Source organism: Barbus barbus (genome assembly GCF_936440315.1).
Source record: "Barbus barbus genome assembly, chromosome: 18".
In the NCBI taxonomy this organism is placed as follows: domain Eukaryota; kingdom Metazoa; phylum Chordata; class Actinopteri; order Cypriniformes; family Cyprinidae; genus Barbus; species Barbus barbus.
The window spans coordinates 10,153,641-10,176,957 of NC_136746.1; the positions used below are offsets into that span (position 1 = coordinate 10,153,641).

The 23,317-nt window shown below is 37.8% G+C and overlaps 1 protein-coding gene across 1 annotated transcript in view; it reads right to left on the reverse strand.

Annotated features, from left to right (window-relative positions):
* Positions 1-23,317, reverse strand: part of LOC306884046 (leucine-rich melanocyte differentiation-associated protein-like) — a 284,486-nt gene that overhangs the window by 86,530 nt on the left and 174,639 nt on the right. The window contains exons 3-5 of the mRNA XM_079439684.1: positions 8,538-8,664; positions 7,161-7,300; positions 2,656-2,782 (exon numbers count right to left, since the gene is read on the reverse strand). Coding sequence (XP_079295810.1) covers positions 2,656-2,782; positions 7,161-7,300; positions 8,538-8,664 — 394 coding nt within the window. The remainder of the gene's footprint in view (positions 1-2,655; positions 2,783-7,160; positions 7,301-8,537; positions 8,665-23,317) is intronic.

The window sequence follows — 23,317 nt, forward strand, 5'->3', positions numbered from 1 at the left end:
TTCTACATATATTTGTTAGCATTAGTTACCGACATTAACAAACTAACAATAAAAACACTTATAAAGCATTTGTTAATCTCAATTTCAACATTTACTAAAATGCTATATACTAATATAATAAATGCATAAACTTGTAACAAAATTGCATTTCAAGTTTGATAAATGAATATTAATTGAAACATGAATTAACTATAAACAACAGTATATTTAAAAATGAACATTAACCTTGAATGATAAATGCTGTACAAGTTTAGTTCATGAGTTAGTTCACTGAATGTTAATGAACTGAAGTTAACTGAAATGTTATTCACAATGTGGAAAATTGTCTCGCTTCACAATATTGAACATATTATACAAAAATAATAAAAAGATATACAAGCGTGACATATTAGCAGTACTAGGTGGCAACAGATTACATGTAATCTGGATTACGTAATCAAATTATAAAAAATAAATACTTGTAATTAGAGTATATTAAATCTTATAAAGCGCATAATCAGATTACAGTTACATATTTATGGATTACATGATTACATATGGCAGTAAATCATTCATAATTTATTGATTCTCCCTAATTCTTTTTTTTCTCTTTTAAATTATCCTTTCTAAAAATCCTACTGTATCATACTTGACTATTTTCACAAATGTGTAAATAAATTTGTAAACCATGCTTCTGAGTTTGAAGGAAAATAGCACCTCTCAAGCAATTAGACCATGTATGAAACAAATAATGATGCAAGCTTTTTGTCAGCCAAAATCTTAAAATATTTAGCCTACTTGAAATATCTTTCTCTTTCTTTCTTTCATGAATGTGGTAAATTTATGGTAACTTTTAAAGTAATCTAAAAAGTACTCAGAATACATTACCTAAAACGAGTAACCTAGATTATGTTACTAACTACAGTTTTCACCATGTAATCTGTAATGGACTACAATTTGTAAGTAATCTACCCAGTTCTGCATGTTATAGGAATGATTTGTAATGTTTAGATGTTCATGTGTCTAGATACAGAAAAAAGTAAAACATGATGCACTGGTTAAAAAGCAAATTTGCATGTAGACCAAAAGAGTTAAAAGTAGAGACACATGTTTTGTGTGAACATTCTCTAAATCTACCTCAGAGTGACAAACTCAATTACAGAATGGATCACAGTTGACTGTAGGCCAAAGTAAAACAAACAATTTATTGTTTTTTTTGTAATGCCTATTCAATACGGCCCCAAAAATGGGAAAACGTCAGGTTCGCATTATACAATTACCATGTTGAAAAACAGAACGCTTTGTAAAAGATTAACGCTGTTTCTAAAATGTTCTGGATTACTTGGGGTAAACTTTTGGATTAGACGCAAACTCTGCATAACTTAAAAAAACTAAATCCATAAACACCAGTGTTGGTTCCCAGATATATAAAACAGTGGACTATTTCAACAGTGTGCCCGCTAAGAATTAAATGCTGAAAATGCTCAATGGTTGTGCTTAAAATGGATCTACTGTGGCATTATGTTACAGTTTTATTGGAAATTGTTTTACTTCATGTGAGATCGTTTATTCATCTCCATCACTCTAAAAATGGCATGTTCTGAAACGTCTTGTCTTATTTGAGTGGACAGGTTGCACAAGACTTTATATTCCATTCTCCAATCAGCTTTTTCTCATTTCCCAACCAACAAAATACCCTTGAAACTAAAAACATGCCTGAATGAGGTTAACTCATTGCATGGTTTTCACTTTTTCTGTCACTTCAATGCTGAAGCAAAATAAGTGACTACAGTGTCATGAAAACAAAATAAATACCAGCTTGCTTTGTCTGCATGTTGACTCTGATAAATATTGTTCTTTTTAAACTCTGCATCAAATTACATGAGCATCCACATCACTATTTGTTTCTCTAACTCTCGGGAAGTAGTGAATATAAAGGCCTGGTTTGACCACAAGTTAAATATTTTATGACTGCACAATTACATGAAATCAAATCTTACTAAAGCCATTGCATCATAAACTCTGAAGAGAATGGAGATGTGTTTGAAGACTAGGATTCTGCCTGCCTCCTTGAAACGCGAGCGAGAGAGAGAAATAATTGTGTGCGCGTTGGATAATTAAGCGATGGTGACTGTCGTGAACGTGAGCTGTCACTCCGATCGAGAGCGCTGTCACGCCGTGCGAAGCAAGGCCGATCGGATAGGCGCCATCCACTTTGATCTGGGCTCATGCATACGGAAAGAGGTCAGGTCGTGGTCATTAAAAAGACCCTCCTCTAAACAGCCATGTGAGATTGAAAGGCCACGTCTTCAAAGAGCTGCGTACAAGTAACCTCTTAAAAGATTCTGACAATTTGCTACAAACAAACAATGGAAGCTAAGGAGGAGTGGGATGGATTAGTTTACGGTGCCTTAGCCTTTTAAGTTCTTATAGTCATCTGCACAGAAAGGGAGGGGGGTTACACAAATCATTTACAGGGTCAGGCTGTGTAGTTATTCGGCCACATTACATGAGGTAAAGATGCTTAACCGGCTGCTGGGTTACACGCTACCCTACTGAGCATTTTAGATATCTAAATCTGAGATACACAGTCAGTTATCTCAGATTATCTCAACTGTCTGTTGATCCTGCATGTGTCATGTGTCTTGGTCTTTCTAGTCAAATCAAAGCACTTACTTGGTCATTTTTCGGCTTGACCACCTTCATGAAAGCTCCACGTGTTTCGGCCTCTGACCGTTCCCACTGGGTCACTCTCCTGGTGTCCAGGAACTTCAGCTTTGTCAGCTTATGTAGCACAAAGTACCTACAGATTGAAAAAAAAAAAAAAAAAATACAAAGCAGATTTTACTATTCAGCCAGTATGCCAGATCACACATTATAAAAGTAACATTTTATGTTGTTTTGCTGCAGATCTCATAATTTAGTTTTAGTACGTTTGAAAATACATTAAAACAGTTTAATAAATAAATAAAAATAAAACAACAACAATATTAGAAAACACTAAACCATATACAAAGTCATAATGTGATATTTATTTGTTTGTTAGTTTGGAAGGAAGCAAATGTTCCTTATAAAATCCAGTAATTGTGAATATTTTAAGATAATATTTCAGTAATTTGTTTTGCCTTTAGTATACCTCATACTATTTTAATTTTTTTTTTAATAATATTGTGCTCAAAGTAAAATGGGCCTGTACACATGAAAATAAGCTGTTTTTAAATTTTAGGAAGTGCGTATCTTGCATGGAAAAGACATACAGACAGATCACAATAAATAAAAGTAAAACTTAAAAACATGTAGGCCTTAAAACATACTATTTAAATATTTTAAAATATTAAAAAAATTAAATACATTAAGAAAAAATATATATAAAAAACATCTAATACAAAATATTAACAATCTATAAAAAATATAATATAATATTAAAATAAAATCAAAATTTAAATGACGAAGTGAACTCTAATTTAAATCTGCAAATCAATCTGTAAATCTGCACATAAAACAAAACTTAAATGAACATTTCATTCGAAATGCGTTAAATTAGCCTAACCATAGCAATTTGTAAATAGGTAATTACCTTCAAAATATGTAAAAATACGTACAACACTTAAACAGATAAAAAGCCCACATTGACAGAATCTGCCAAGCTGTCATTTCTGTTGCTTCACAGATATCTCTTTAAGCTTTCACACACTCTCTGTCTTTCATTCAGGGAGAGAAAATGACGTGAGATAATAGCAGGAATACATAGATGACAACAGATTCTTTCACAGGCTGACTGGAATGGAGGAAGAGGCATGTCAAGACTTCAAACAGAGAGTGAGATAGAAAGAGAGAGAGAGAGAGAGAGTGAGAGAGACAGACAGACAGTGAGAGAGAGACACTAAGTGGAGGGTGTGAACAGATGTGTATATGGGCAGTGACAGATTTCCAACCGAGCTCTCATGCAAAAGCCAGCAACAAACCCATGATGATGACAATGATGAAGGATGAAGGCGAACCCATGCTACGTGTTTATTCCTGATGGATCACAGAGAACACAATTGCAGATTGATCCTATTAAGATAAGCCTGAATCAAAAACGTGCAGGGATGTGTTTTCCACCGCATCTATTGAGAGTTAAACTCCATTTGCATAAACACCCAAGTGTGTCTCTTGTGCATGTGAACACCGTTTTTGCAAATTAGAAATATAGCAATCTAGATTTTCTACATATTCTGAAGAAAACACTAATTTTACTTGTCCATGCTGGGGTGCTTGCCAGGGTGTTTTTTTTTTTTATTAAAGAAATTAAATGTATTTTTTAGTTAGGTCATGTATGAACTTCATATGAATTAATTATGTTTAATTCAAATTCTTAAAGCAATTATAAAATTGTACATTACTTTTTCTACTCATTTTGCCCTACCTAGAAATCAAAGGATAAACATAATCATTTTATTCTATTGACAGCACTAGTTTTTACACAGTAAGCAATGATAAACCAGTTTGGTTGGGGAAAAAAATACATATAATTATTAGTGACAAACATTAATTACATATATTAATATAAATAATTGATATATAATACACACGATTCATTGATGAAAAGTAAAAAAAAAGCTGTATTATTCAAAATATATTTTTTGTGTCTTTGATATCACTTTATCGATAACATTTTTGCTGAATAAAAGTATTAATTTAAGAAAAAATAAAGAAAAAGAACTAATAATAAATCAGCATATTAGAATGATTTCTGAAGGATCATGCGACACTAAAGACTCACTGATGAAAATTCAGCTTTACCATCACAAGAGCAAAATACATTTTAAATATATTAAAATATAAAACAGCTATTTTAAAGTGTAATGATATATTACTTGCATTTTTGATCAAATAAATGTTGGCTTGGTGAGCATAAGAGACTTATTAAAAACATAAAAAATCTTTCTCATCCCAAACTTGTATGGTGTGTGCGTGTATATACATATATAGAGAGAGAGGGGGATATTTAACAGTTGTTTTGTTTAAATCCCTAACCTTAACTATGTGCAACAGTAAGAATCATACTTGACTTTGCAAAACAACTATTAACTTTATGTAACAAATTCCTCTGGAGTGACTGGGAGCAGTGTGGTGTGGGTACGCTTTGTTTACTGTTATGATTCAATTACAAACAAACATAATAACAGCGAGGGTTAGCGGGAAATATGCAGGTGTTTTCCTGATGATTGTGAAATTGTTTGTGCTGATCTAACAGATGGTTGGAGCAGCTCTGCAGCAAGTGTTGTTTAAAGCACCCCAGGCAAAACTGGCTCTAAACTTTCTGATCTTCAGCAAACACAGATATTTAAGCCCACACACACGTCATGATGTCAAGAGACAAACATGCAATCACAGACAGCATGGGCTGGAGAGCATTCCAGAGAGACAGGACATACATCCTTTACCGCAGATGGCTGTCGCTGTGTCGAGCGCTGTACTTCTTCAGCGAAAGGGAGAAAAAAAAAACCTCCTGGAGCCCCAGAACTAAACAATGATGAATGAGCCGAGCGACTGCTGTAAAATACAGCCGAGTGTACTTACGCCTGTTCATTTCATTTGACTAATTGAAAGAGAGCAAAGAGGCGTGCTATATTTCACCGTGTTATGAAGCAGGTCGCATTTTAATTTTTTGTTCTAAGGGTGCAGTCTGAGAAGTGCATAGCCCAAGGCCAGTCCTGCTATGACCTGAGAGCTCGCCTAACCCTGTCAGACATCAAATCTGCATTATGCTCAAATTGATGTATTACTATGTGACACATTATGAATATTACATCACAAACACACAGCTGTTGTCAGTCAGGGAAAGAATGGTCGTCCTCTGCACCAAGTGAAGCATGGGAGACACTGCGCGAGAGTGGCGCCTATTGGGTTCATCTGTATAGTAAATGATTCATACTGAACACAGTGTCAAGAAAAATGCACTTAGGTCTAAGGTAGACAAAGAATGTGTTTCTCCCTCCCTTCTTCCCACCGCTGGGTTTCATGTTGAAAACCTGACAAATGGTGGTAACATAGCGTGGCATTGCACTCCCATAGGCCTGGGCTTGATAATGAATGCATCGTTTCATCTTGTAGGAAAGGATAGCAAACACTCATTTGTGGTTATCACAATTCACACATGAAATCGATTTTGCAAGTCTAGGAAAAAAAAAAAAAAAAAAGGAGGCGAGTAGCTTTAAGAGGAGTGTGGTTATAGCCTAAAGTATCAGTCTTTGCTTGTGCAATGTGATTTATGGTGTTGTGCAACAGCCGTTCATCCAAATAAAAGATTACTGAAAGTTGCCAAACAGCACACTCCTGGGGTATTTCTCTTTTTTTACCAGAAGTAATAAAAACATATCAAAACAAAAATTCATGAGTACCTAAAAAAATTGCCTTCATTGCTTTAGGACACCAGAGATTTCATATAGAGTGAGGCCCAAAGGTCTGAGACCACTAGTGAAAATATTTAAGTTGGGGGGGGAAACAAACCAAAAAAAAAAAAATAAAAAATAAATCCCCAAATCTTTTCAGTATAGGGTGAGGCACAGATATGTTTAAAAAAAAAAAATCTTATTTAATTTTTCATTAATTTATTTAATTTTTGAATCATTATATTATTTAAATATCACAATTTAAAATAACTGTTGTTATTTTTTTATAAATATTTTACAACGTAATTTATTCCTATGATGGCAAACTTGAATTTTCAGCATCATTACTCCAGTCTTCTGTCACATAGTCCTTCAGAAATCATTCTAATATGCTGAATTGGTGGCGGAAACATTTCTTATTATTATTAATGTTGATAATAATAAGGTAAACAGTTGAGCATCTTAATATTTCTGTGGAAATCACGTTTTTTCAGGATTCTTTGATGAACAGAATATTCAAAACAACTGTTGTAACATTATAAATGTCTTACCTGTTATAACATTTTGACCAATTTAATGCATTCTTGCTGAATAAAAGCCTTAATTTAATCCTAATTAAAATATTATTCGAATTAAAATACTCAATTCAGTGTTGTTAATTTTCCAAGTTTAAAAGCCCATATTTCCAAGGATTTGTCAGATTTTTGGATACCTCTGTATGGGACAGACATTACAGAGACAAATGTCTCAAATTCAAAACCATTTTGTACTATGCATGTTCATCAGTGTAGACAGTGTTCTGACCTGTATCTCTGATAGTCATCTTCATCTTTATCCATGCTGACCAGTTGGTTGGGACAGGCCTCATTTCCCAGAAGGCTCAGGTATTCCAGCGCTGGCGTCACTTCCGCCAAATGCTCCAACAGGGCCTCGATGTCGGTAAAGTGTCACAGGACAGAGGTCAAGGAATCCAGGCTGTTCCATTCATTAGCATTAGCATTAATTACATTAGCATTTACTCTGTGCTCTCCGCTGGCCTGGCCAGCCAGAAGAACTCGGTCCGAAACCCTCAGAAAGAGCTCAAAAGCAATTGTGCTTGAGGATACAAAGAGTGGGTAAATTTAAGGGTGAGATTTTGGCATTTGCTGCAAGTTTGGCTGTTCTCTTCTCCCGTTCCTCTTCCCATTTCCTGGGTGGCTTGGTGCAGAACATTAAAAACATTGACAAAATGATGGATGCCTTGTGGTAAAAACAGTTAGTGACTCCCTAAGCCATGGACACCCCCTCCCCTTCACCCAGCACAGGGAAACAAACAGCCACTTCACAGCAAATTCATCACTAATACATTCACTTCATTGGAAAACGGTGCCCGAAACATGTCAAAATACAACCACACTAATGCAGCACTTGAATTTCAATGGCAGCAGGCCACTACAGGATGTAAATAATTGGCCCATTAGCATGTGCAGACCACTTCACAGCAGAATTCGGGTTTGAGCTGCTGACACTCTGTCGGAGGAGAGCTGTTTGGAGAACAGAGGGTGAGGCTGCGTCATTATTATGTAGATGGATAGCATCCAGAGACAAACAGCAGAGCATAAATTTTCATCCGGCAAGCACATTTACTTTTGCCATTTACTTCTCTTTGCGTCTCATCACACAAACTAAATGTAACGTGTCGCAGTGATGTAATTGCCGACTGTCAATGGATGGGAAACCTGAAATTTCCAGTCCGGCTTCAAAGATTGATTTACTTTAGGCGTGGGGTGGCTGGTACGTTAGCTTATTAAACAGCTAATACTACACTGGGAAATGTATGAGTTCAAATATTGGTTAATAAACTCTGTTTGCTCTCTGGTCATGAGGCCCATACTGCAACTACAATACGGGTCACCTTATGATACAATCGGTTTCTAAGAAAGACGTCTAACAGGCTTTATCTTTCAGTCATGGGACTGTGCTGTTTTTTTGTTTTTCGCCTCTCCTCCACTAGAGGTCACCATGGCACAAACTCAAGTGAGTTTATAAAGCAACCCCATTAGACAGGAGCTCAATTTAACACAATAACATCATTTAAAGTGGCCAAGTGTGGCAAAAGGAGATCCTGCCCTGCATTGCAAAGAAACTCACAGCATATCCTGTCATTTTGGTCAAGCATGAGAGCTGAAAAGCAAAGGATATTTGGTTCTTATTGAGCGTCAGGGTATGGAGCCGTGGTAACCTGGGCAACCGGAGGTCATTTCCGAGAAGATTGTTGTCCACAATCAGCTCTTCCAGTTGGCTGAACGTTTTCAGGCCTGTCAGTGACCTGCAATGATAAGGCAAGAGAGGAAAAATGATATGGCCCTAAATCTGGGCAGCCATTATGTGCAGAAATAAATATTTCAGGCGGGCCCTTTCACAGGCCGGAATAGTTTGGGCTTGGGACTGTCAGGAGAGTGAATGATAAGAATTAGTGGCGCTAAGATCCCCTGGCATGGTGCGGCATCCTTCACACGCTGGCAGCGTGAGTGATGAGGGTCACTCGTGAGTAGCCAGGATTCAAAACAAAAGGGCTTCAGAAATGCAGTGTGCGGGATGAATTTGTCAATGTCTTGTGCCTTCAGGCACCCAGCTTTGCCTGACCCTAACCCTCCATTCCCAAGATAAATAACTCTGTCACAGTTCACCTTCACTCCCCCAACACAAATTTAACTCGTCATCCATCATTTTCCCAGCACAGCTATAATGCCTAGCCACAAACGGAATGAGTACAACTTCTGCGATGAGCTGCTTGCTGTTAAAAACAACTGCTTTACGAGGGGAAAAGTTTGACTGTTTTCCCTTTATTTCCCATCGTGACACCCAATCCCCCACAGACGTGCAAGCACTCCGTCCCCAAGGACTTTCCCTCTGTCTGGGTCTCTTCCCCGTCCTGCGCTGGCATAAACATGATGGAGGGTGGTGCTCGGGGTAATGTCGGGCCTTCCAAAGTTCATGGCGTGGAAGGTGCATAAAAGCCGGGGTGTGTGTTTCTAATCCTCAAATGGCAGAGGCTGACAACCTACAACATTAATGTGTCCACCTTTGGTTAATTGACATTTAGGTCTGTCAGCCTCCTCGAGCAAAGAACAATTTGATGGCGACTAGATGCTAGTCTTCACCGCTCTTGGGGCGAAAAAAGAAAAATAACACCTGCATATCATAGTCTTATGGATTTTGTTGTTGTGAGACCTTTTGTGGTACAGTAGCGCGGAAAATCCAAAGAAATCTGGAAGGAGCTCACAGGAGTAAATGTTGATATTTAGCCAGGTGGAAGTCTGTCTTTGGAAGACACCCAACTATTGTCGCAACGAACAAATCGGTCCTGCTGTCAGTGTCATAAAATTCTCTGTTGTGGTATGCAAATACCTTGCTCTTATCGTGTAGAACACGGCTGATGAAATTTTATGGGCTTTACAAGAGGAATCAAGCAAACATACAGAAGCAGACGGCCAAGAACTCAAACCGCAAGAGAAATACGTTCTATTTGTATTGTCAATTGCGCAAAATTCAGAGAAAAGTCCCTGCTCGATAAATGAAGGCTGTTCTGTGAGCCCCTTCCACCTGTTTGCGGGTGGGTGTAATGTTATTAGCCGCTTAGTTAAGAGGCATCCGCGCGTCGCAGGGGGGTTGCTTATTAATTGTTGTTTTCGTGTCACTACTGCTGTGTGCAAAAGGTGATTTAATCAGTTAAATTCACAGCCAAGGGAGCAGCCAAATCACATTCACAACAACAAACAGGGATTCAACCCTAATTTGCCCACAACACGTTGTGCCTAAACATTTGCCCTGCTTTATTATATGCAACATCTGTACAGTGCAGAAGAGGAAAACTTTCTAAATGTGCCGCTAACTGAATGATTAATTGCCAAACACTTTTAAAGGAACAGTTCACCCAAAAATGAACATTCTGATATTTATTCATTATTATTATAATTTTTTTTTAAATATAACAGTGAGATTACAAGATATATTAAACAAAAATTGCTTCAACTGATAAAAGTGGTGCAAAAAAGATTCTAAGACTTATGAAAAGTATAGGATATGAAGTTACAGAAATGGCTTCAATATATTTTAAACCCCATATCTTGCTATTTTTTCCATGGAATGCAAAGAGAGAAATGTTAAAGAATCTATGTAGTTCGTTTTCATAGTTCACAGTTCATATTCTATATTATATTTGGTTTTTATTCACAGATAATCTTGCATATTTAATTTACCATGCAACATTTGGCTGTGTCACACTTTAAACACCTAGAATACAGAGCACATTGAGCACTATTTTTAATGACACCAATTTGTAATTTATGCTTAATGATTTTTTTTTTTTGGTCTCACTTTATATTCGGTGGTCTTGACTACTATGTTCTTACATCAAAAAGTACAATGCACTTATTGTGTTCATATTGTATTTCAAAACACTTGCTGCTATTGAGGTGGGATACGGGTAAGGTTAGGGACATGTTTGGAGGTATGGGCAGGTTTAAATGTGGGTTAATGTTTAAAGGATGTGTCAACAGTGTAATTGTAAATTTAATTACAGGAATTAATTACAGATGTAATTACATGCACATTTTAAAAATATAAGTACAATGTAAAACCATGTATGTACACATTAAGTGCCTTGTATCAAATGATTAATTTAAATGTAAGTAGTTAGGGCCACCTAATATAAAGTGTGCTTACCATGGTCATTTTCTTGTATGACACTTGTTTCGGAGAACAAAATTCAACTCGAGGGCGAGTAAATCCTGAACAGGCACTTACTAAACTAAAATAACGCCAATACACAAGCAATCTAAAACTCAATCACACACAAACACTTTCAGGTAGGAACCTCTCTGACTCACACCTCGTCCCCATGGGGAATCCAAAACTGACTGCACATTTACACCACCATCTTCAAAGTCACACCACAATGACAGAATAGCACAATGCAGGGAGCGCTGTCTGATCTAAGGCGAGAAGGAGAGAGATGGATGGGAAGACACGAGAGGAAAGAGAGATAGATTTAACGAGCCACGCCAATGAACCCACTCCTCGTTAAGATAATTATGATCAAGCTCATTGTCACAGTGAATATCTCAACGTGTTTGCCAGTGCGGCGTGTCTGGCTCTCTCTGCCTGAGTTAGCACACAGCTCACAAAACAGGAGATTTAGCTGCAAGACAACATACTGCACTGGAAAAAACACAAGATTACACAGGATAAGGTGACCAAATGACCATGATATAAATTAGATACAGTTCAGAGATGGCTTGGTGGATAATGCGGGCACTCCAATGTGGTGGTGACACATGAGTGATTTACAACATTTACATTCATAAAACATTTTAAAATGAAAATAGCTTTGATAAATCCGATCTTTGGGCACATCAAGCATATTATTTGGATGATTGAGCAACAAACAGGGTCCAGAATGGAAACTGGCTTAGCACCAAGTGTGCTGTTGAGTAAATAAAATGTAGTATGGAACTTCATGATGAAATGCAACACAATACACGGTTTAAGACAAACTATAAGAATGACAGTCTGAACCTTGCTGATGTAAACGACATAAACGATCAAATCTAGTGACGGATGTTTTCGTTACCTCTGTAAAAAAACGTACCATCAAAACTTTATCTAGGATGTTTTTTTTTTCATTACTCCACGTGGCGACATATTTGTGAAATATTCCCCTCATTAAACCACCAACTCAAAAACGAGGAACAAAATCACAGTTCATGTTTTTGTGACAGGTGTAGTTTTACAGAGATACAGACACTAGCTCGTATACGATGCAGCTAATTATTGGGACAAACAGCATCCTGATAGTAACTCTTGCTCGTGAAATTGGGATGTCTCGTAATCCAATTATTAAACATAATGCCTAATGGAATGAGGAGGAGAAATACTGACAGAGGAAGTTGTTAGAAGGTCAAACAATTACATTACTACCAGAAAAGATCCCGTGTAGATGGTGACAGTTTGCTGACATGCGAAACAAGCGCTCGCTGAGAACGTCTAATTCCACGCCTCCTCAAAAGGCCGCCATGTAAAACCTTTCAAAGCCAGGGCCTGTAAAACAAATTACTATGCAGACTATCCTCAAAAGAAGCCAAACAAGAGGACAAGAGCTCAAACAATGACACAGAGATGGCTTGACAGAGATGGATGGATCGATAGACAAATACTAATGCGGACATGCTGATTGATAAACTGCTGCTGACAACAGGGGAAAAAAACATTGTGATTATTGGTTGAAATGTCAGTCACTGCAGCCATTAGTCAGCCAGCTTTCACAGGTCACATGTCCAGGGAGGGAGAGACAGAGAAAGAGAAAATGAAAGAGAATTCAGAGATACACCTGCCAAGTTAGCAAACAGTGCTAACCACAAATAACAGATTTTTAGACAGCGTTCATTCAAACACACTCACGCTGCCTTTGTAGTCCGAGTCTGCGTTCCAGCAGTGATCCCATTCAGCAAAAGCCTCCTTCTGTATGATATTCCCAGCTTTGATATTTCCCTTTGCTATGGCCAGTAATTCCCTTGTTTGCTCGCCGGTTTTAAAAGGCCTTTCTCTTCTCTGCTCTCTTTTTTGAGTCCCTAGTGTGTCTGTTCTTGACAGAGCAGCTCTGATCATCCTTTGATATTAGTCTCTCTCATATCCTTGGCTCCACAGTGTCACCCATGTGTCTGGAGCCAAAACTGGGTCCCAGAACAGCCACGGGCGATCTAGGCTGTACATACTCACCAGCTGATCTGCAACCAGCACCACGGCTCGATCTCAAAACACGACTCTGGTTCGGTCAACAGCGAATGGCTGCGGATCCCATTGTTTGGCATCTTTTCCTGTGCGAGGATTGGAATCTGACTTTAGGCCTTGTTTTAAAGTTAAAGAGGAGAGATTTAACATCAAAGCTGTCTCCGGTGTAGGAAAAGTAATGTTTTTATTCCAAAGAGGCTGCGAAGGCTTGGGAGTGACAGGCAAATTGACACGCTGTTCACAGGGCAAAAGATAAATGTTTGATGAATTGGCCAATCCGGTTGGAGTGATGGGCTTCATATGTGCATAATGGACTGGCTGCCTGGCAGTTCTGATTGCCTGCCAAGATAAGAAACTATATTGAATGAAAGAGAGATGCAGGGCTGTAAAAACAGCGATTGGACTGGTTTTAATAAACGTAAAAAATAGGAAGGAAGAAAAGATGCACATGACACCGCAAAGCTGTCCATCAGAGGACATGACAAACTCCTCATTGCACAGAGAGAATGAATGAATCAACTATTTCTCGTGATAAATGTGAGGTAGAACGCCACATCTGCTCATTGTGTCGGTTTTTCAATCAACCCCACAACCTTGAATAGGATCATGACACCAGCTTCATGCAGAATATATGCGCCAAAGGAGCTCAGATGCACTCCCACCTTCAACCCACATGCAATTCTGTTTTCAATCTTCAAAAACATGATGCCTCAGATGCAGCGGCACTATAAATCTTCAGTTTGGCAGTATTAGGCAGCCATTATCTAGCTTAATCTCAGCCCATCCACCCTGTCTGACTTCAAACATGTCACCAGCCCTCGGGTGGCAGCAATTTACAGATCACATGTGTAAGGAAATGGGCTTCAGCTATGTTGCAATTTATGTGTGTTAAAGGCTTATGGAGCAGTTATCCTGCTTGGGTGATTTTCTTCCAATATACAATGTACATTTTGGTTTGTTATTTACGTGGATATTCACAAACCTGCAGCGCATAATTTGGCTCCATTAAACAACACTATCATTACAGTACTGCGTATCTCTCACATAAATAATGAATATATTGTATAAAGAGCTAAATGCTAGTGTTTTGAAGCTAAATGTGTCAAAGAAAAAAATGTGAAAAGAAAAACCCATGTGGTTCCACAAATAAATTGCCGCATTTAATTAGTCTCAAATTGTGGATTTAAAGAGGAGATAACAAAGGGTCACTTAGGAATGGTTTAACCAAATATGATCAGAATTTACTGGTTTCAGGTCTTCGTTTTATTTTCCATGTGCAAGCTTCTGCTTTACATACACTATAAGGAAAATAGTCAAAAATAAATAAATATTATAGCTTCAGAAATATTTATATAGTGTACACAAGTCAGAGGAACTACTTTTAAGATAGCTTAATGATGCTGTTTCGTCCTTTTTGGACCTTTTGATGCTTTGTAAATCACCATTGATTTCTTTGTATGGAAAAGGGCAGCTTGAGACATGCTTATTGCATTCTGTGCAATATCTCATTTTGTATTTCACTGAAAAGATTTAAATAAAATACATGGTTGGAAGTGAGTAAATGGCAAAATGTTAGCATCAAATACATCTTTAAAGGGATAGTTCACCAAAAATGAAAATTCTGTCATTATTTACTCACCCTCATCATTAACTCAACCACCGAGTTCCACTCTATGGAAAACAAAAACACTGAAGAGGAACTAAGTCATAGAGGATTGGCGAAACATGAAGGTTTGGTAAATTATGATAATTTAGATTTTTGGGTGAACTATCCCTTTAAGGCATCCTCTGACTGGACCAGGCAGTGGTGTGCTGGTTAGGGTGGGGTTGAGTCGGGTCGGGCGGGCGGGGGCTGAGGCTAGGGATGAAACGCCTGGTGAATTATAGACTGCCTCTCAAGATTCACAGCTCTCAGTGGTAGGAGGTTAATATTCTCACATGTCATTAGGTCCGCTGGCTCGGCTGACGGCTCATTGAATCAGGCAGCAAATGATTTCCTCATGCGGCAAAGGACAGCGCACTTCAAAGGGAGAAGGGGCTGAGGTCAGAGCCGCTCCGCTGTGATTAATAGCCCCGGATCAGTCGAGGTTGGCCGTAAGGTAAGAATGTGACAGAGGCTTTTGACAGAGCTGACTCTTTAAGCTGGGTTTGACCCCCGGCCCTGGCAAACTTTGTTTCCAGTGCCAAGTCTGACTGACCTGATGGGCCCTGTCAGGGGCAACCTGGACTCCATGAGCTGAACTGCAACGTGCACAAATCACCTTGTGTTACAGAGTAGCGAGAGTGTCTGTCCAGTTGCTGTATAATCACTTATCCTTGCTTCAGTCATGCAAAAGGCACAACATGTACTTCAAAGGACAGCTTCTGGAACAAGTGTGTGTGTCCTTTGGTCAAATAAATACAAAATGGGGTTATTTAAATTGAGTGGCAAATCATTTTAAATGAAAATACAAAAATCTGAAGAAGTGCCATTCAACATGCGGCCCTCAAGAAATATTTTTTTCTTTTTATGATAATAAAGAGTATACAGAAATATGGTGTCAATTGTAAAAAAAATCTCCCTTACCACTTATACTGTGGTATATCTGTGGTTGTCTAGTGTCTGCGAAGAATTGGCTGTTGCAGACAGGTTCTTCCAATATAGACAGCTTCTTGGATTACAATGGGATTAATTTAGATTTGAGGCATCGCAACACTTGTGTCCAGTTTAAATAGGGTGTAAACGAAGGTTGTTTACAGCTGCCAAGCAACATATCATTAGATATGTTTACATTGGCTATTTCAAACGTGACTGATCCAATCAGATTAATAACATAGAAGTGTTTTGGCTTTTACCTCAGGTGTAAATGTGAAATAATTTGAATAACGTTTATCAAAAAGAGAGACATTACTAATTGGTGACAAATTAAAAATGTGTGCATTAAGTTTCCATGACATAAATGAAAATTAGGGGTTAAAGGCATCCTGCTTTGTGGCCTTAGCTTTCCAGTCTGAACACCACACCAACGTCCAAAATCATTAATATTATGCAAAATCTAAGTCAAATATAAGTGTTATTTTTAAGATTAAAGTAAAAAAACAGAGCCAGCCACTTTATTTTGGAAGCACTGCAGCGTAACTTTATATGGGTCTGCTGGTAGAGAAATGGTCGACACCATTTCTCTTCATGCCTCATGGCCTCCCTGTCTCTGGTGCAACCCAGTTTCTTTTAAATGACACTACTACCTGATTATACCTCTCCTCACAAAACAAATGCATTCTCCCATTCGTACCGCTGCCCTGAAAATCAATTCTATTCTTTACAGATGGCACCGCAGTCATCTGGCATCACTGTTTATCTGCGAGGGAAATGTATCTTAAGGCACTTTGCATTTAGATAAATACCAAAACGTAAAATCAATGAGTTTGAAAATCATGCAGTAATGGAGGAAAAAATAAAATAAGTGGCTTAAGGGAAAATAATGGCAACCTACACGTATCCATAAGGCACTTTTAGCAGAGGAATTACAATGAATAGGTAAAAGTTCAGTCTTTATTCTGAAAAAGATGTTTGCAAGATATTTTAGTTATTGCAATATGTATAATAATCGAAGACATGCACATGCTTTTTAGACTGTCTTGTGGAAATATTGTACATACATGTTTGCCTTTTTTTCAACTTCAATTTTATTTTATTTCATTCTGCCCAGTTATTTAATAAACACAATAAAAGACATTTACTCACTTGATAATAGCATGCAAACACAGTAAACTACTACATGTAATCTGCTTATTGAATTATATTTAATGCTGTAAAAAAGAAACGTTTGAAAGAAAAAAAGATACTATTCATAATTTCTATTAGCAATCATAATTAATTTTGTTTGGAAACGCACTAATATAATTTTAATTTTTTTTACAGTTTGATATGCGTAATCATATGCCATCTATATAAAATCTTAAAACAAGGTTAACAAACTTGCATTGTGCATTCATAATTGGACTTCAAATTTTTATTTGCATACTGTAAATAAATATGGACAATGGACAAGAGCAAGTATTTGACTAGAAGGCACAAAGAGCACAGTTCCTCCACGATATCTGGGTTTGAGGCCGGCGTACTGTCAAGCTGCAGCCCTGTATGCTTGAGCATCTATCTAATAGCAAATAATCACTACCTTGCTGTCACTTCATGGCAAATGATCAATGACACTTGATGGATGACCCTGTCTGGGGTCTGCATCACTCACATCCCCTCTCACAACCACATGAGACAGCCATGATTCGGTGCCTCATGGCCAACCACACATTCCTCCAAAAAGGCTTTCATTTCACTTTCTCAAAGCCGTAAATAAGGGGCTCAGAGAGAGAGAAAGAAAAAGAAAAAATTAAGTGGATGCCTGGAAAATCAGTCTTTATCCAAATGATGGCCACTGAGAAAAGAAATCGTAATTTCTCAATATTAGAAGGAAATTAAATCATCTGATGATCTAATTGGGAGGATTACGGTCCCCCACCTGCGCCGTCACTCTCTGGGGCCCCATTACAAGGCCCTTATTAGTTTTTACTTGGAAGATTAAAATGCGAGCGCTGCAATCTTTGATCTCTCACTTGCTGACACAAATCCTTTCAAGCCCCAACATTTTCTGCTGGGTAATTAATGCTAATTAAAAGGTTTCAAGCAGTCAGTGAGCGCCGCTCTTCTCCCAATTGCCATCAACTTCCCCTATCTATGGATCTGCATGTCATGCACATTTCCTCCTCATGCAGAGTTTTAATCGCAGCGTCTATGCAAACAACAAATTATAAACTAAATGCAGGCAACTTGCCAGAGTGGCATCTACTAACTGAGCATTTGCAGACATTTTGCAAAATATAGAAGCATAGCAATCTTTAATACTAAAATAAACACAAATACAGCTGTGCTGCATATAACTTGCGGGTTTCAAGTGAATTTCGACCAATCTCTAATTCACAAACAGAACACAGGAATGATTAAATCGGACTTCGGAGGATGCCAATGCTCAGACAACATACAGAATTACCAAATTTTGCCATAAGTCAAACATATTAAGGTTCTGCAATATATAAATATATTGTGGAAACTTAAATTCCCGTAGAGCTGCTTTGCAACGATTTGTATCGTAAAAAGCGCTATACAAATAAACTTGAATTGATGTAGCTTAATGTATGTTTTAAACACTTTGAAGCTATAAAAGCGTTTGTTTATGTAACTGTCACATTTAAATGCTGCCTGTCTACAATTTATGTATACACTGAAAATAGGTTAAATGGCTTTTAAGTTAGGAATTGTACCTCGGCCAAGTTTGATCTTCAGCGTTTTCCACATACAAACAACCAGATATTCCCGTTACATGTAGTCTTTTCATTCATGTTAAGTAAGAGTATACGCAAATAAATCTGGTTGTAATTAAATGAAGAGTGGTTTGATTTGATTGTAAGTCGCTCTACATTGGCATTGCTTTGAAACCACTTAAATATATGAGGCATATCCACCCTGACTCCATCATCACTCACTTATTTTGTAATTAGCTGTCGCTCCGCTATATCATTATGTAGCTCAGTAAAGTGTCAGGTATGAAGATGTCTCTTCCTGACGAGCAAAAGGCAATATCATTATACAATGCTACAAAATGATAATTACGTTACTTCTGCATCAGTACCAACCCTGTGATAATTAGACGCATATTCAAACCAATTAAACTCCTGATGCAGTCTGTTTTTCCCGTCAAACATGCAGTTTGACTTCTCCAACACCCTGTCACAAATATCTCACGTAAAAAATGTTATTGGGACTCAGAATAACCTGTGCACGTAAGGATGAAAAAAGGTGAACAGTGATCATCACCATTTTATGGTGTGAATATAAATTAACTAATTATGAACATTACATAATCCCTATAAAACCAACAGATAACTCAAAGAAATAGGTCATTGTTTACTCAAGTCATTCCAAACCTATAATACTTTTTCACGTAGCAAACAAAATATCTTATTTAGCTGTTATGTCCGAGCTGCTCTTTTCCATACATGACTGACAGCTGAGGCCACAATTTACTTTCAGTGTAAAGAAAAAATTATAATAATTGCTTTTGCTGCTTAATTGCAGTGTAAGATTACATAGAGTATTCCAAATTCTAAGAATCGGCCAATCCAACACCAGCGCTATTTTTTTTCAACATCACAGAATATCAATACTGTGTTTGTGGAACTAATTGTTACTCTTTTTTTAACCCTTTGTTAAACACAATCCACTAAATACTCACTTCCTCATTACAGAGAAAAAATACATTTGAATAAAAATATATAAGCTATGAAATTAAACTAGCTGACTGATTTAGCAGCAAAATCTATATCTTGAAAAAATATCTTTGCACATTATACAATTTAAACTAATTTATTCTGTTAACTACAGTATTTGTATTCTTACAAAACACATTCATGAAAATAAGATAGAAATCATGAGGAAAAGAAAGGCTTCTAATGGTCTTTCTGTGTGCAAAATGTTGATCATGTGAAATGCTTCAAACAGAGCGGCACAAAGCTCTTATGCACATCTAGGGTGCAGAATGATGTGCTTGAAACAACATAATTCACAGCACGCTGCACTCCGCACGGTACAAACAAAGTGAGAGAGCAATGAACTCTAGCAAGATATAGTCATTTTGTTCGAATCCCCAGACCTTTATCTACACATGAAGTATTATAATGGAAATATATCATCTTGGAGAGAGAGTTTTACCATGCTGACTGTCATAACTGACCGTGACGTGCTATTTGAATGCTGAGCGGAGACTGACAGCTGCAGCAGAAGATGAGTTTCTGTTAACTTAAATTTAACAATGTAAATATAATTATGTCCCTCACATGAAAACCAAACTGGTGCACTTCTGTTTCTTTTAGATCAAATGATCGCGATTAGACAGTTATTTAATTATCGCGACAGGCCTTAGGTAAGGGCAAATATTATCCAGAAACAGTTTTACATTTCCATTTACAACCTTAGGATTTCTCCCTAGAATTAAATAGTCTGTTATTACCTTATTTGGAAGGGTCATGAATAATAATGTTGAGCTCTGCTTTGATTGGCTGTTTCACAGTGCGGCTCATTTCAGTAGCTAACACAGCAGGAAGGAAACACGGGGAATATATATATAGCAGTAATATAAATATATAAAACGCAGTTATATCGTTGGGTAATTAACTGTAAATAAAATGCAGGAATCAGGGAGCCGCTATTAATATGCTGGACATTGAAACTGCTTTTGAATGCACGATTAGTTTCACTTTCGAGATTCACGATCGCACGTACTCCGTTTATACTATGGAGCGGCAGTACTTTCCACACATTTTACAAGATCAGATGCTTGTCAGTGGTGCTCAGGATCTGTAAATCATTCGCCATCATCCTCAGTCATCTCTCCTTACTCTGTTTATGTGGCAAGTCAAATCTTATGTACTGCAATGTAACAGGCTACCGCTAACAAGGAGCTAACCATGTCCCATTAGTGGCTCGTGTTATTTTATTAGAACGTTAATTGCTTTTCATGCCTTTCTGAATACATACACCAACCCATCCCTGCACATCACATCCCCTGCACAGCCTGGAACATAACATTTATTTCCATGATCTGCCATTTTCGCTGTTTTTTTTGCATTCACGAGATTTGCCTAGGGAGGAAACAATGGTGTTTGAGGCTCACGGTATGTCATTTCCATGTACAGAACTGTTATTATTCAACTTTGCCAAGGTAAATACAGTTTTCCATTCTATGGCACCATTAAAAATAAATGTTTGGCATTTACACTAAACTATCAGTATACAGTGGTTGTCTTGAACGTCAAAAGGAACAATAATGATTATTGAAAGTATTCTGAAAACTGGGTCAATGGCCATTAAAAGCACTTGGAAACCCTTTGTGCATCAAAATGCATGATATCCATCGTTTCTTTTAATAATGTGCTTTTGCACACAACACATTTTTATTATTATAGCACTTTTTATGTCTAGCCATTCTAGACATTGATTTACTGCTACATCACTCAGATCTAGCAGGAAATGGGAAGGCCTTTCTTTTTTTTCACTTGTTTGCAGATGCCCTCTCTAATACACAGCCATGACACTTTAAAAGAGGCATGTGATGGATGATTTGTGCAATTTTAACTGAAGTTCAGTGTGATGCAAGATTATTCGCACTCTCTCTGCCATTGCTTCATTACCTTAGAAAAGCAGGAATTAAAGGAGGTACGTCCAGTCAAATCTTGGCATAATTCTATAGAGTTGAACTGCTGTCAACATCATTAACCATCATTTCTCCAACTCGCTTCATGACTTATGAAGTGTTCTTTATTGTGTAATGATCCAAATCTCGTACAAAATCGCCCTCTTCAAAGCACTCCTGGGACGTACCACCCATGCAGCCTGCCGACATGTCAGAGGCAAAGATCAAATGAAGCTCAGTAATTAGGCACTTTTCTTTCTCTTACAGTTGCCTGTTTACTTCCATTTTCAGGTGACAGTCATGTAGCTGTAAAGCGAGCGTAAAAAATAAGCATGTGGTAACGAGCAGAGGAATAAGGTAACATGCTTTGATGTCTTTTGTAGTTCAAAAGCATTACTGCTTATGATCGCAGACAGCTGAGCTTGAAGAATGTAATGTAAACCCTGGCCTTGTGAAGGTTTAGAGGGTCACTAAAACAGCTCATGGACAAATCTACTTTGATAAAGCAATGGTTGTTCTCCAGGATTTAGATTTTACACTGAACCAAATGCTGTAAACAAAACGGTTTATCATACAATAAATTAATTAAAACGTATTAAACGCATCAGGGGATATGTCTTTAAAAATTTAAATAAATAAAAATAAAATGCATCACAAAACATCAAAAATAATGATCGTTTTCCCAAACCCCTATGTCTCCCATGTTATATAACAACAACAACATTCATAAAACATAAAATGTTAGTCACCTATACCTTCAAATATAAAAAAAATAAAGAAAAACACTACAACGTACGGTCTAAGGACTCTGACATTACAATGGACATTAGTCAAAGACACCACACTAAAACAAAATTATTTATACAAAAGTGGGAAAAAAAAAAGTCTTTAAAATCAAATCATTATGTATAGTAATTAAAGTTCCCGACTGGATGTGAAAATAATCAATAATAGTCAATAATACTTTGAAATGCTCTTCGACTGGACACACGGCGTTTGACAACATCAAAATATATGGGAAGCTTTTTCTCCTGGCTTTTGAACGTTGATAAACCTTTTTTTCTGTCCTAATTATGCACAATTACACATGCACAACCCCATTAGCAACCCATTTTTGGGTCACAATCCATCGGTCGGAATCACTAATTTTCAATATCTCAGCCTCTTCTGCATGTGAGTAATGCCTGGGTTTGTTATGTGCATGCGATGTATGAAGCCATGACAAATTAGTCTGGGAGATGGCCTCACTGGTCACAATGAAAGATACTCTCTGTATTTTGACTGAGGAAAAGCACCTTTATCTGTCAGGGTATGTGTGTGTAGCCTCCTACTCAGCAGGGGCGTCGAGGCAGTGCCGCAAGGGTGATGCTTCTCAGGGGCCTGAGGACCTACAGTAAATCTTCAAACAATTTAGACAAACAAAAGGCCGCAGCGGCAGGAAAAAAGACAAGGAAAAACAGATGAATAAGCAACATCAATTACCGACAGGGCTGACCTGTGAGCCCCCACACCTCGGCTGGCCCCTCACACCCAGGGGTGGCAGATTGAAGCTGACATCCCTGGAGTGAGAACAGTACGGCCTCACAAGGCCTTTCCTCCGAGTGCAGACAGAACGAGAGAGAGAGTGCCAGCAGTGGGAGCTATGAATGAAAAATCACGCATAATAGGTCCCCGCTTTAGTTTAAAGTGAAACAAAATGGCTCAATTTGAGCACTTAGCCTGTGGAAAATTGGCGGCGCTGAGATAGGACAGGAACATGCGAGGGGACAAGCGAATCAGCCCTCTGATAAGTAGACTATAAGGGGAACAAAGCCGGATGTCCAACAGGCTTACCAGTGAACTGAAGTGCGATTGGGCCCCTCGAATGGCTGCTTCAGTCTCCGCTTGCCCTCCAAAAAAGACCACCTCTCCCCTCAGACACTTTGTGCTCGACCAGTAGTTAAATAAATACAGTGCTCATATTTGTTC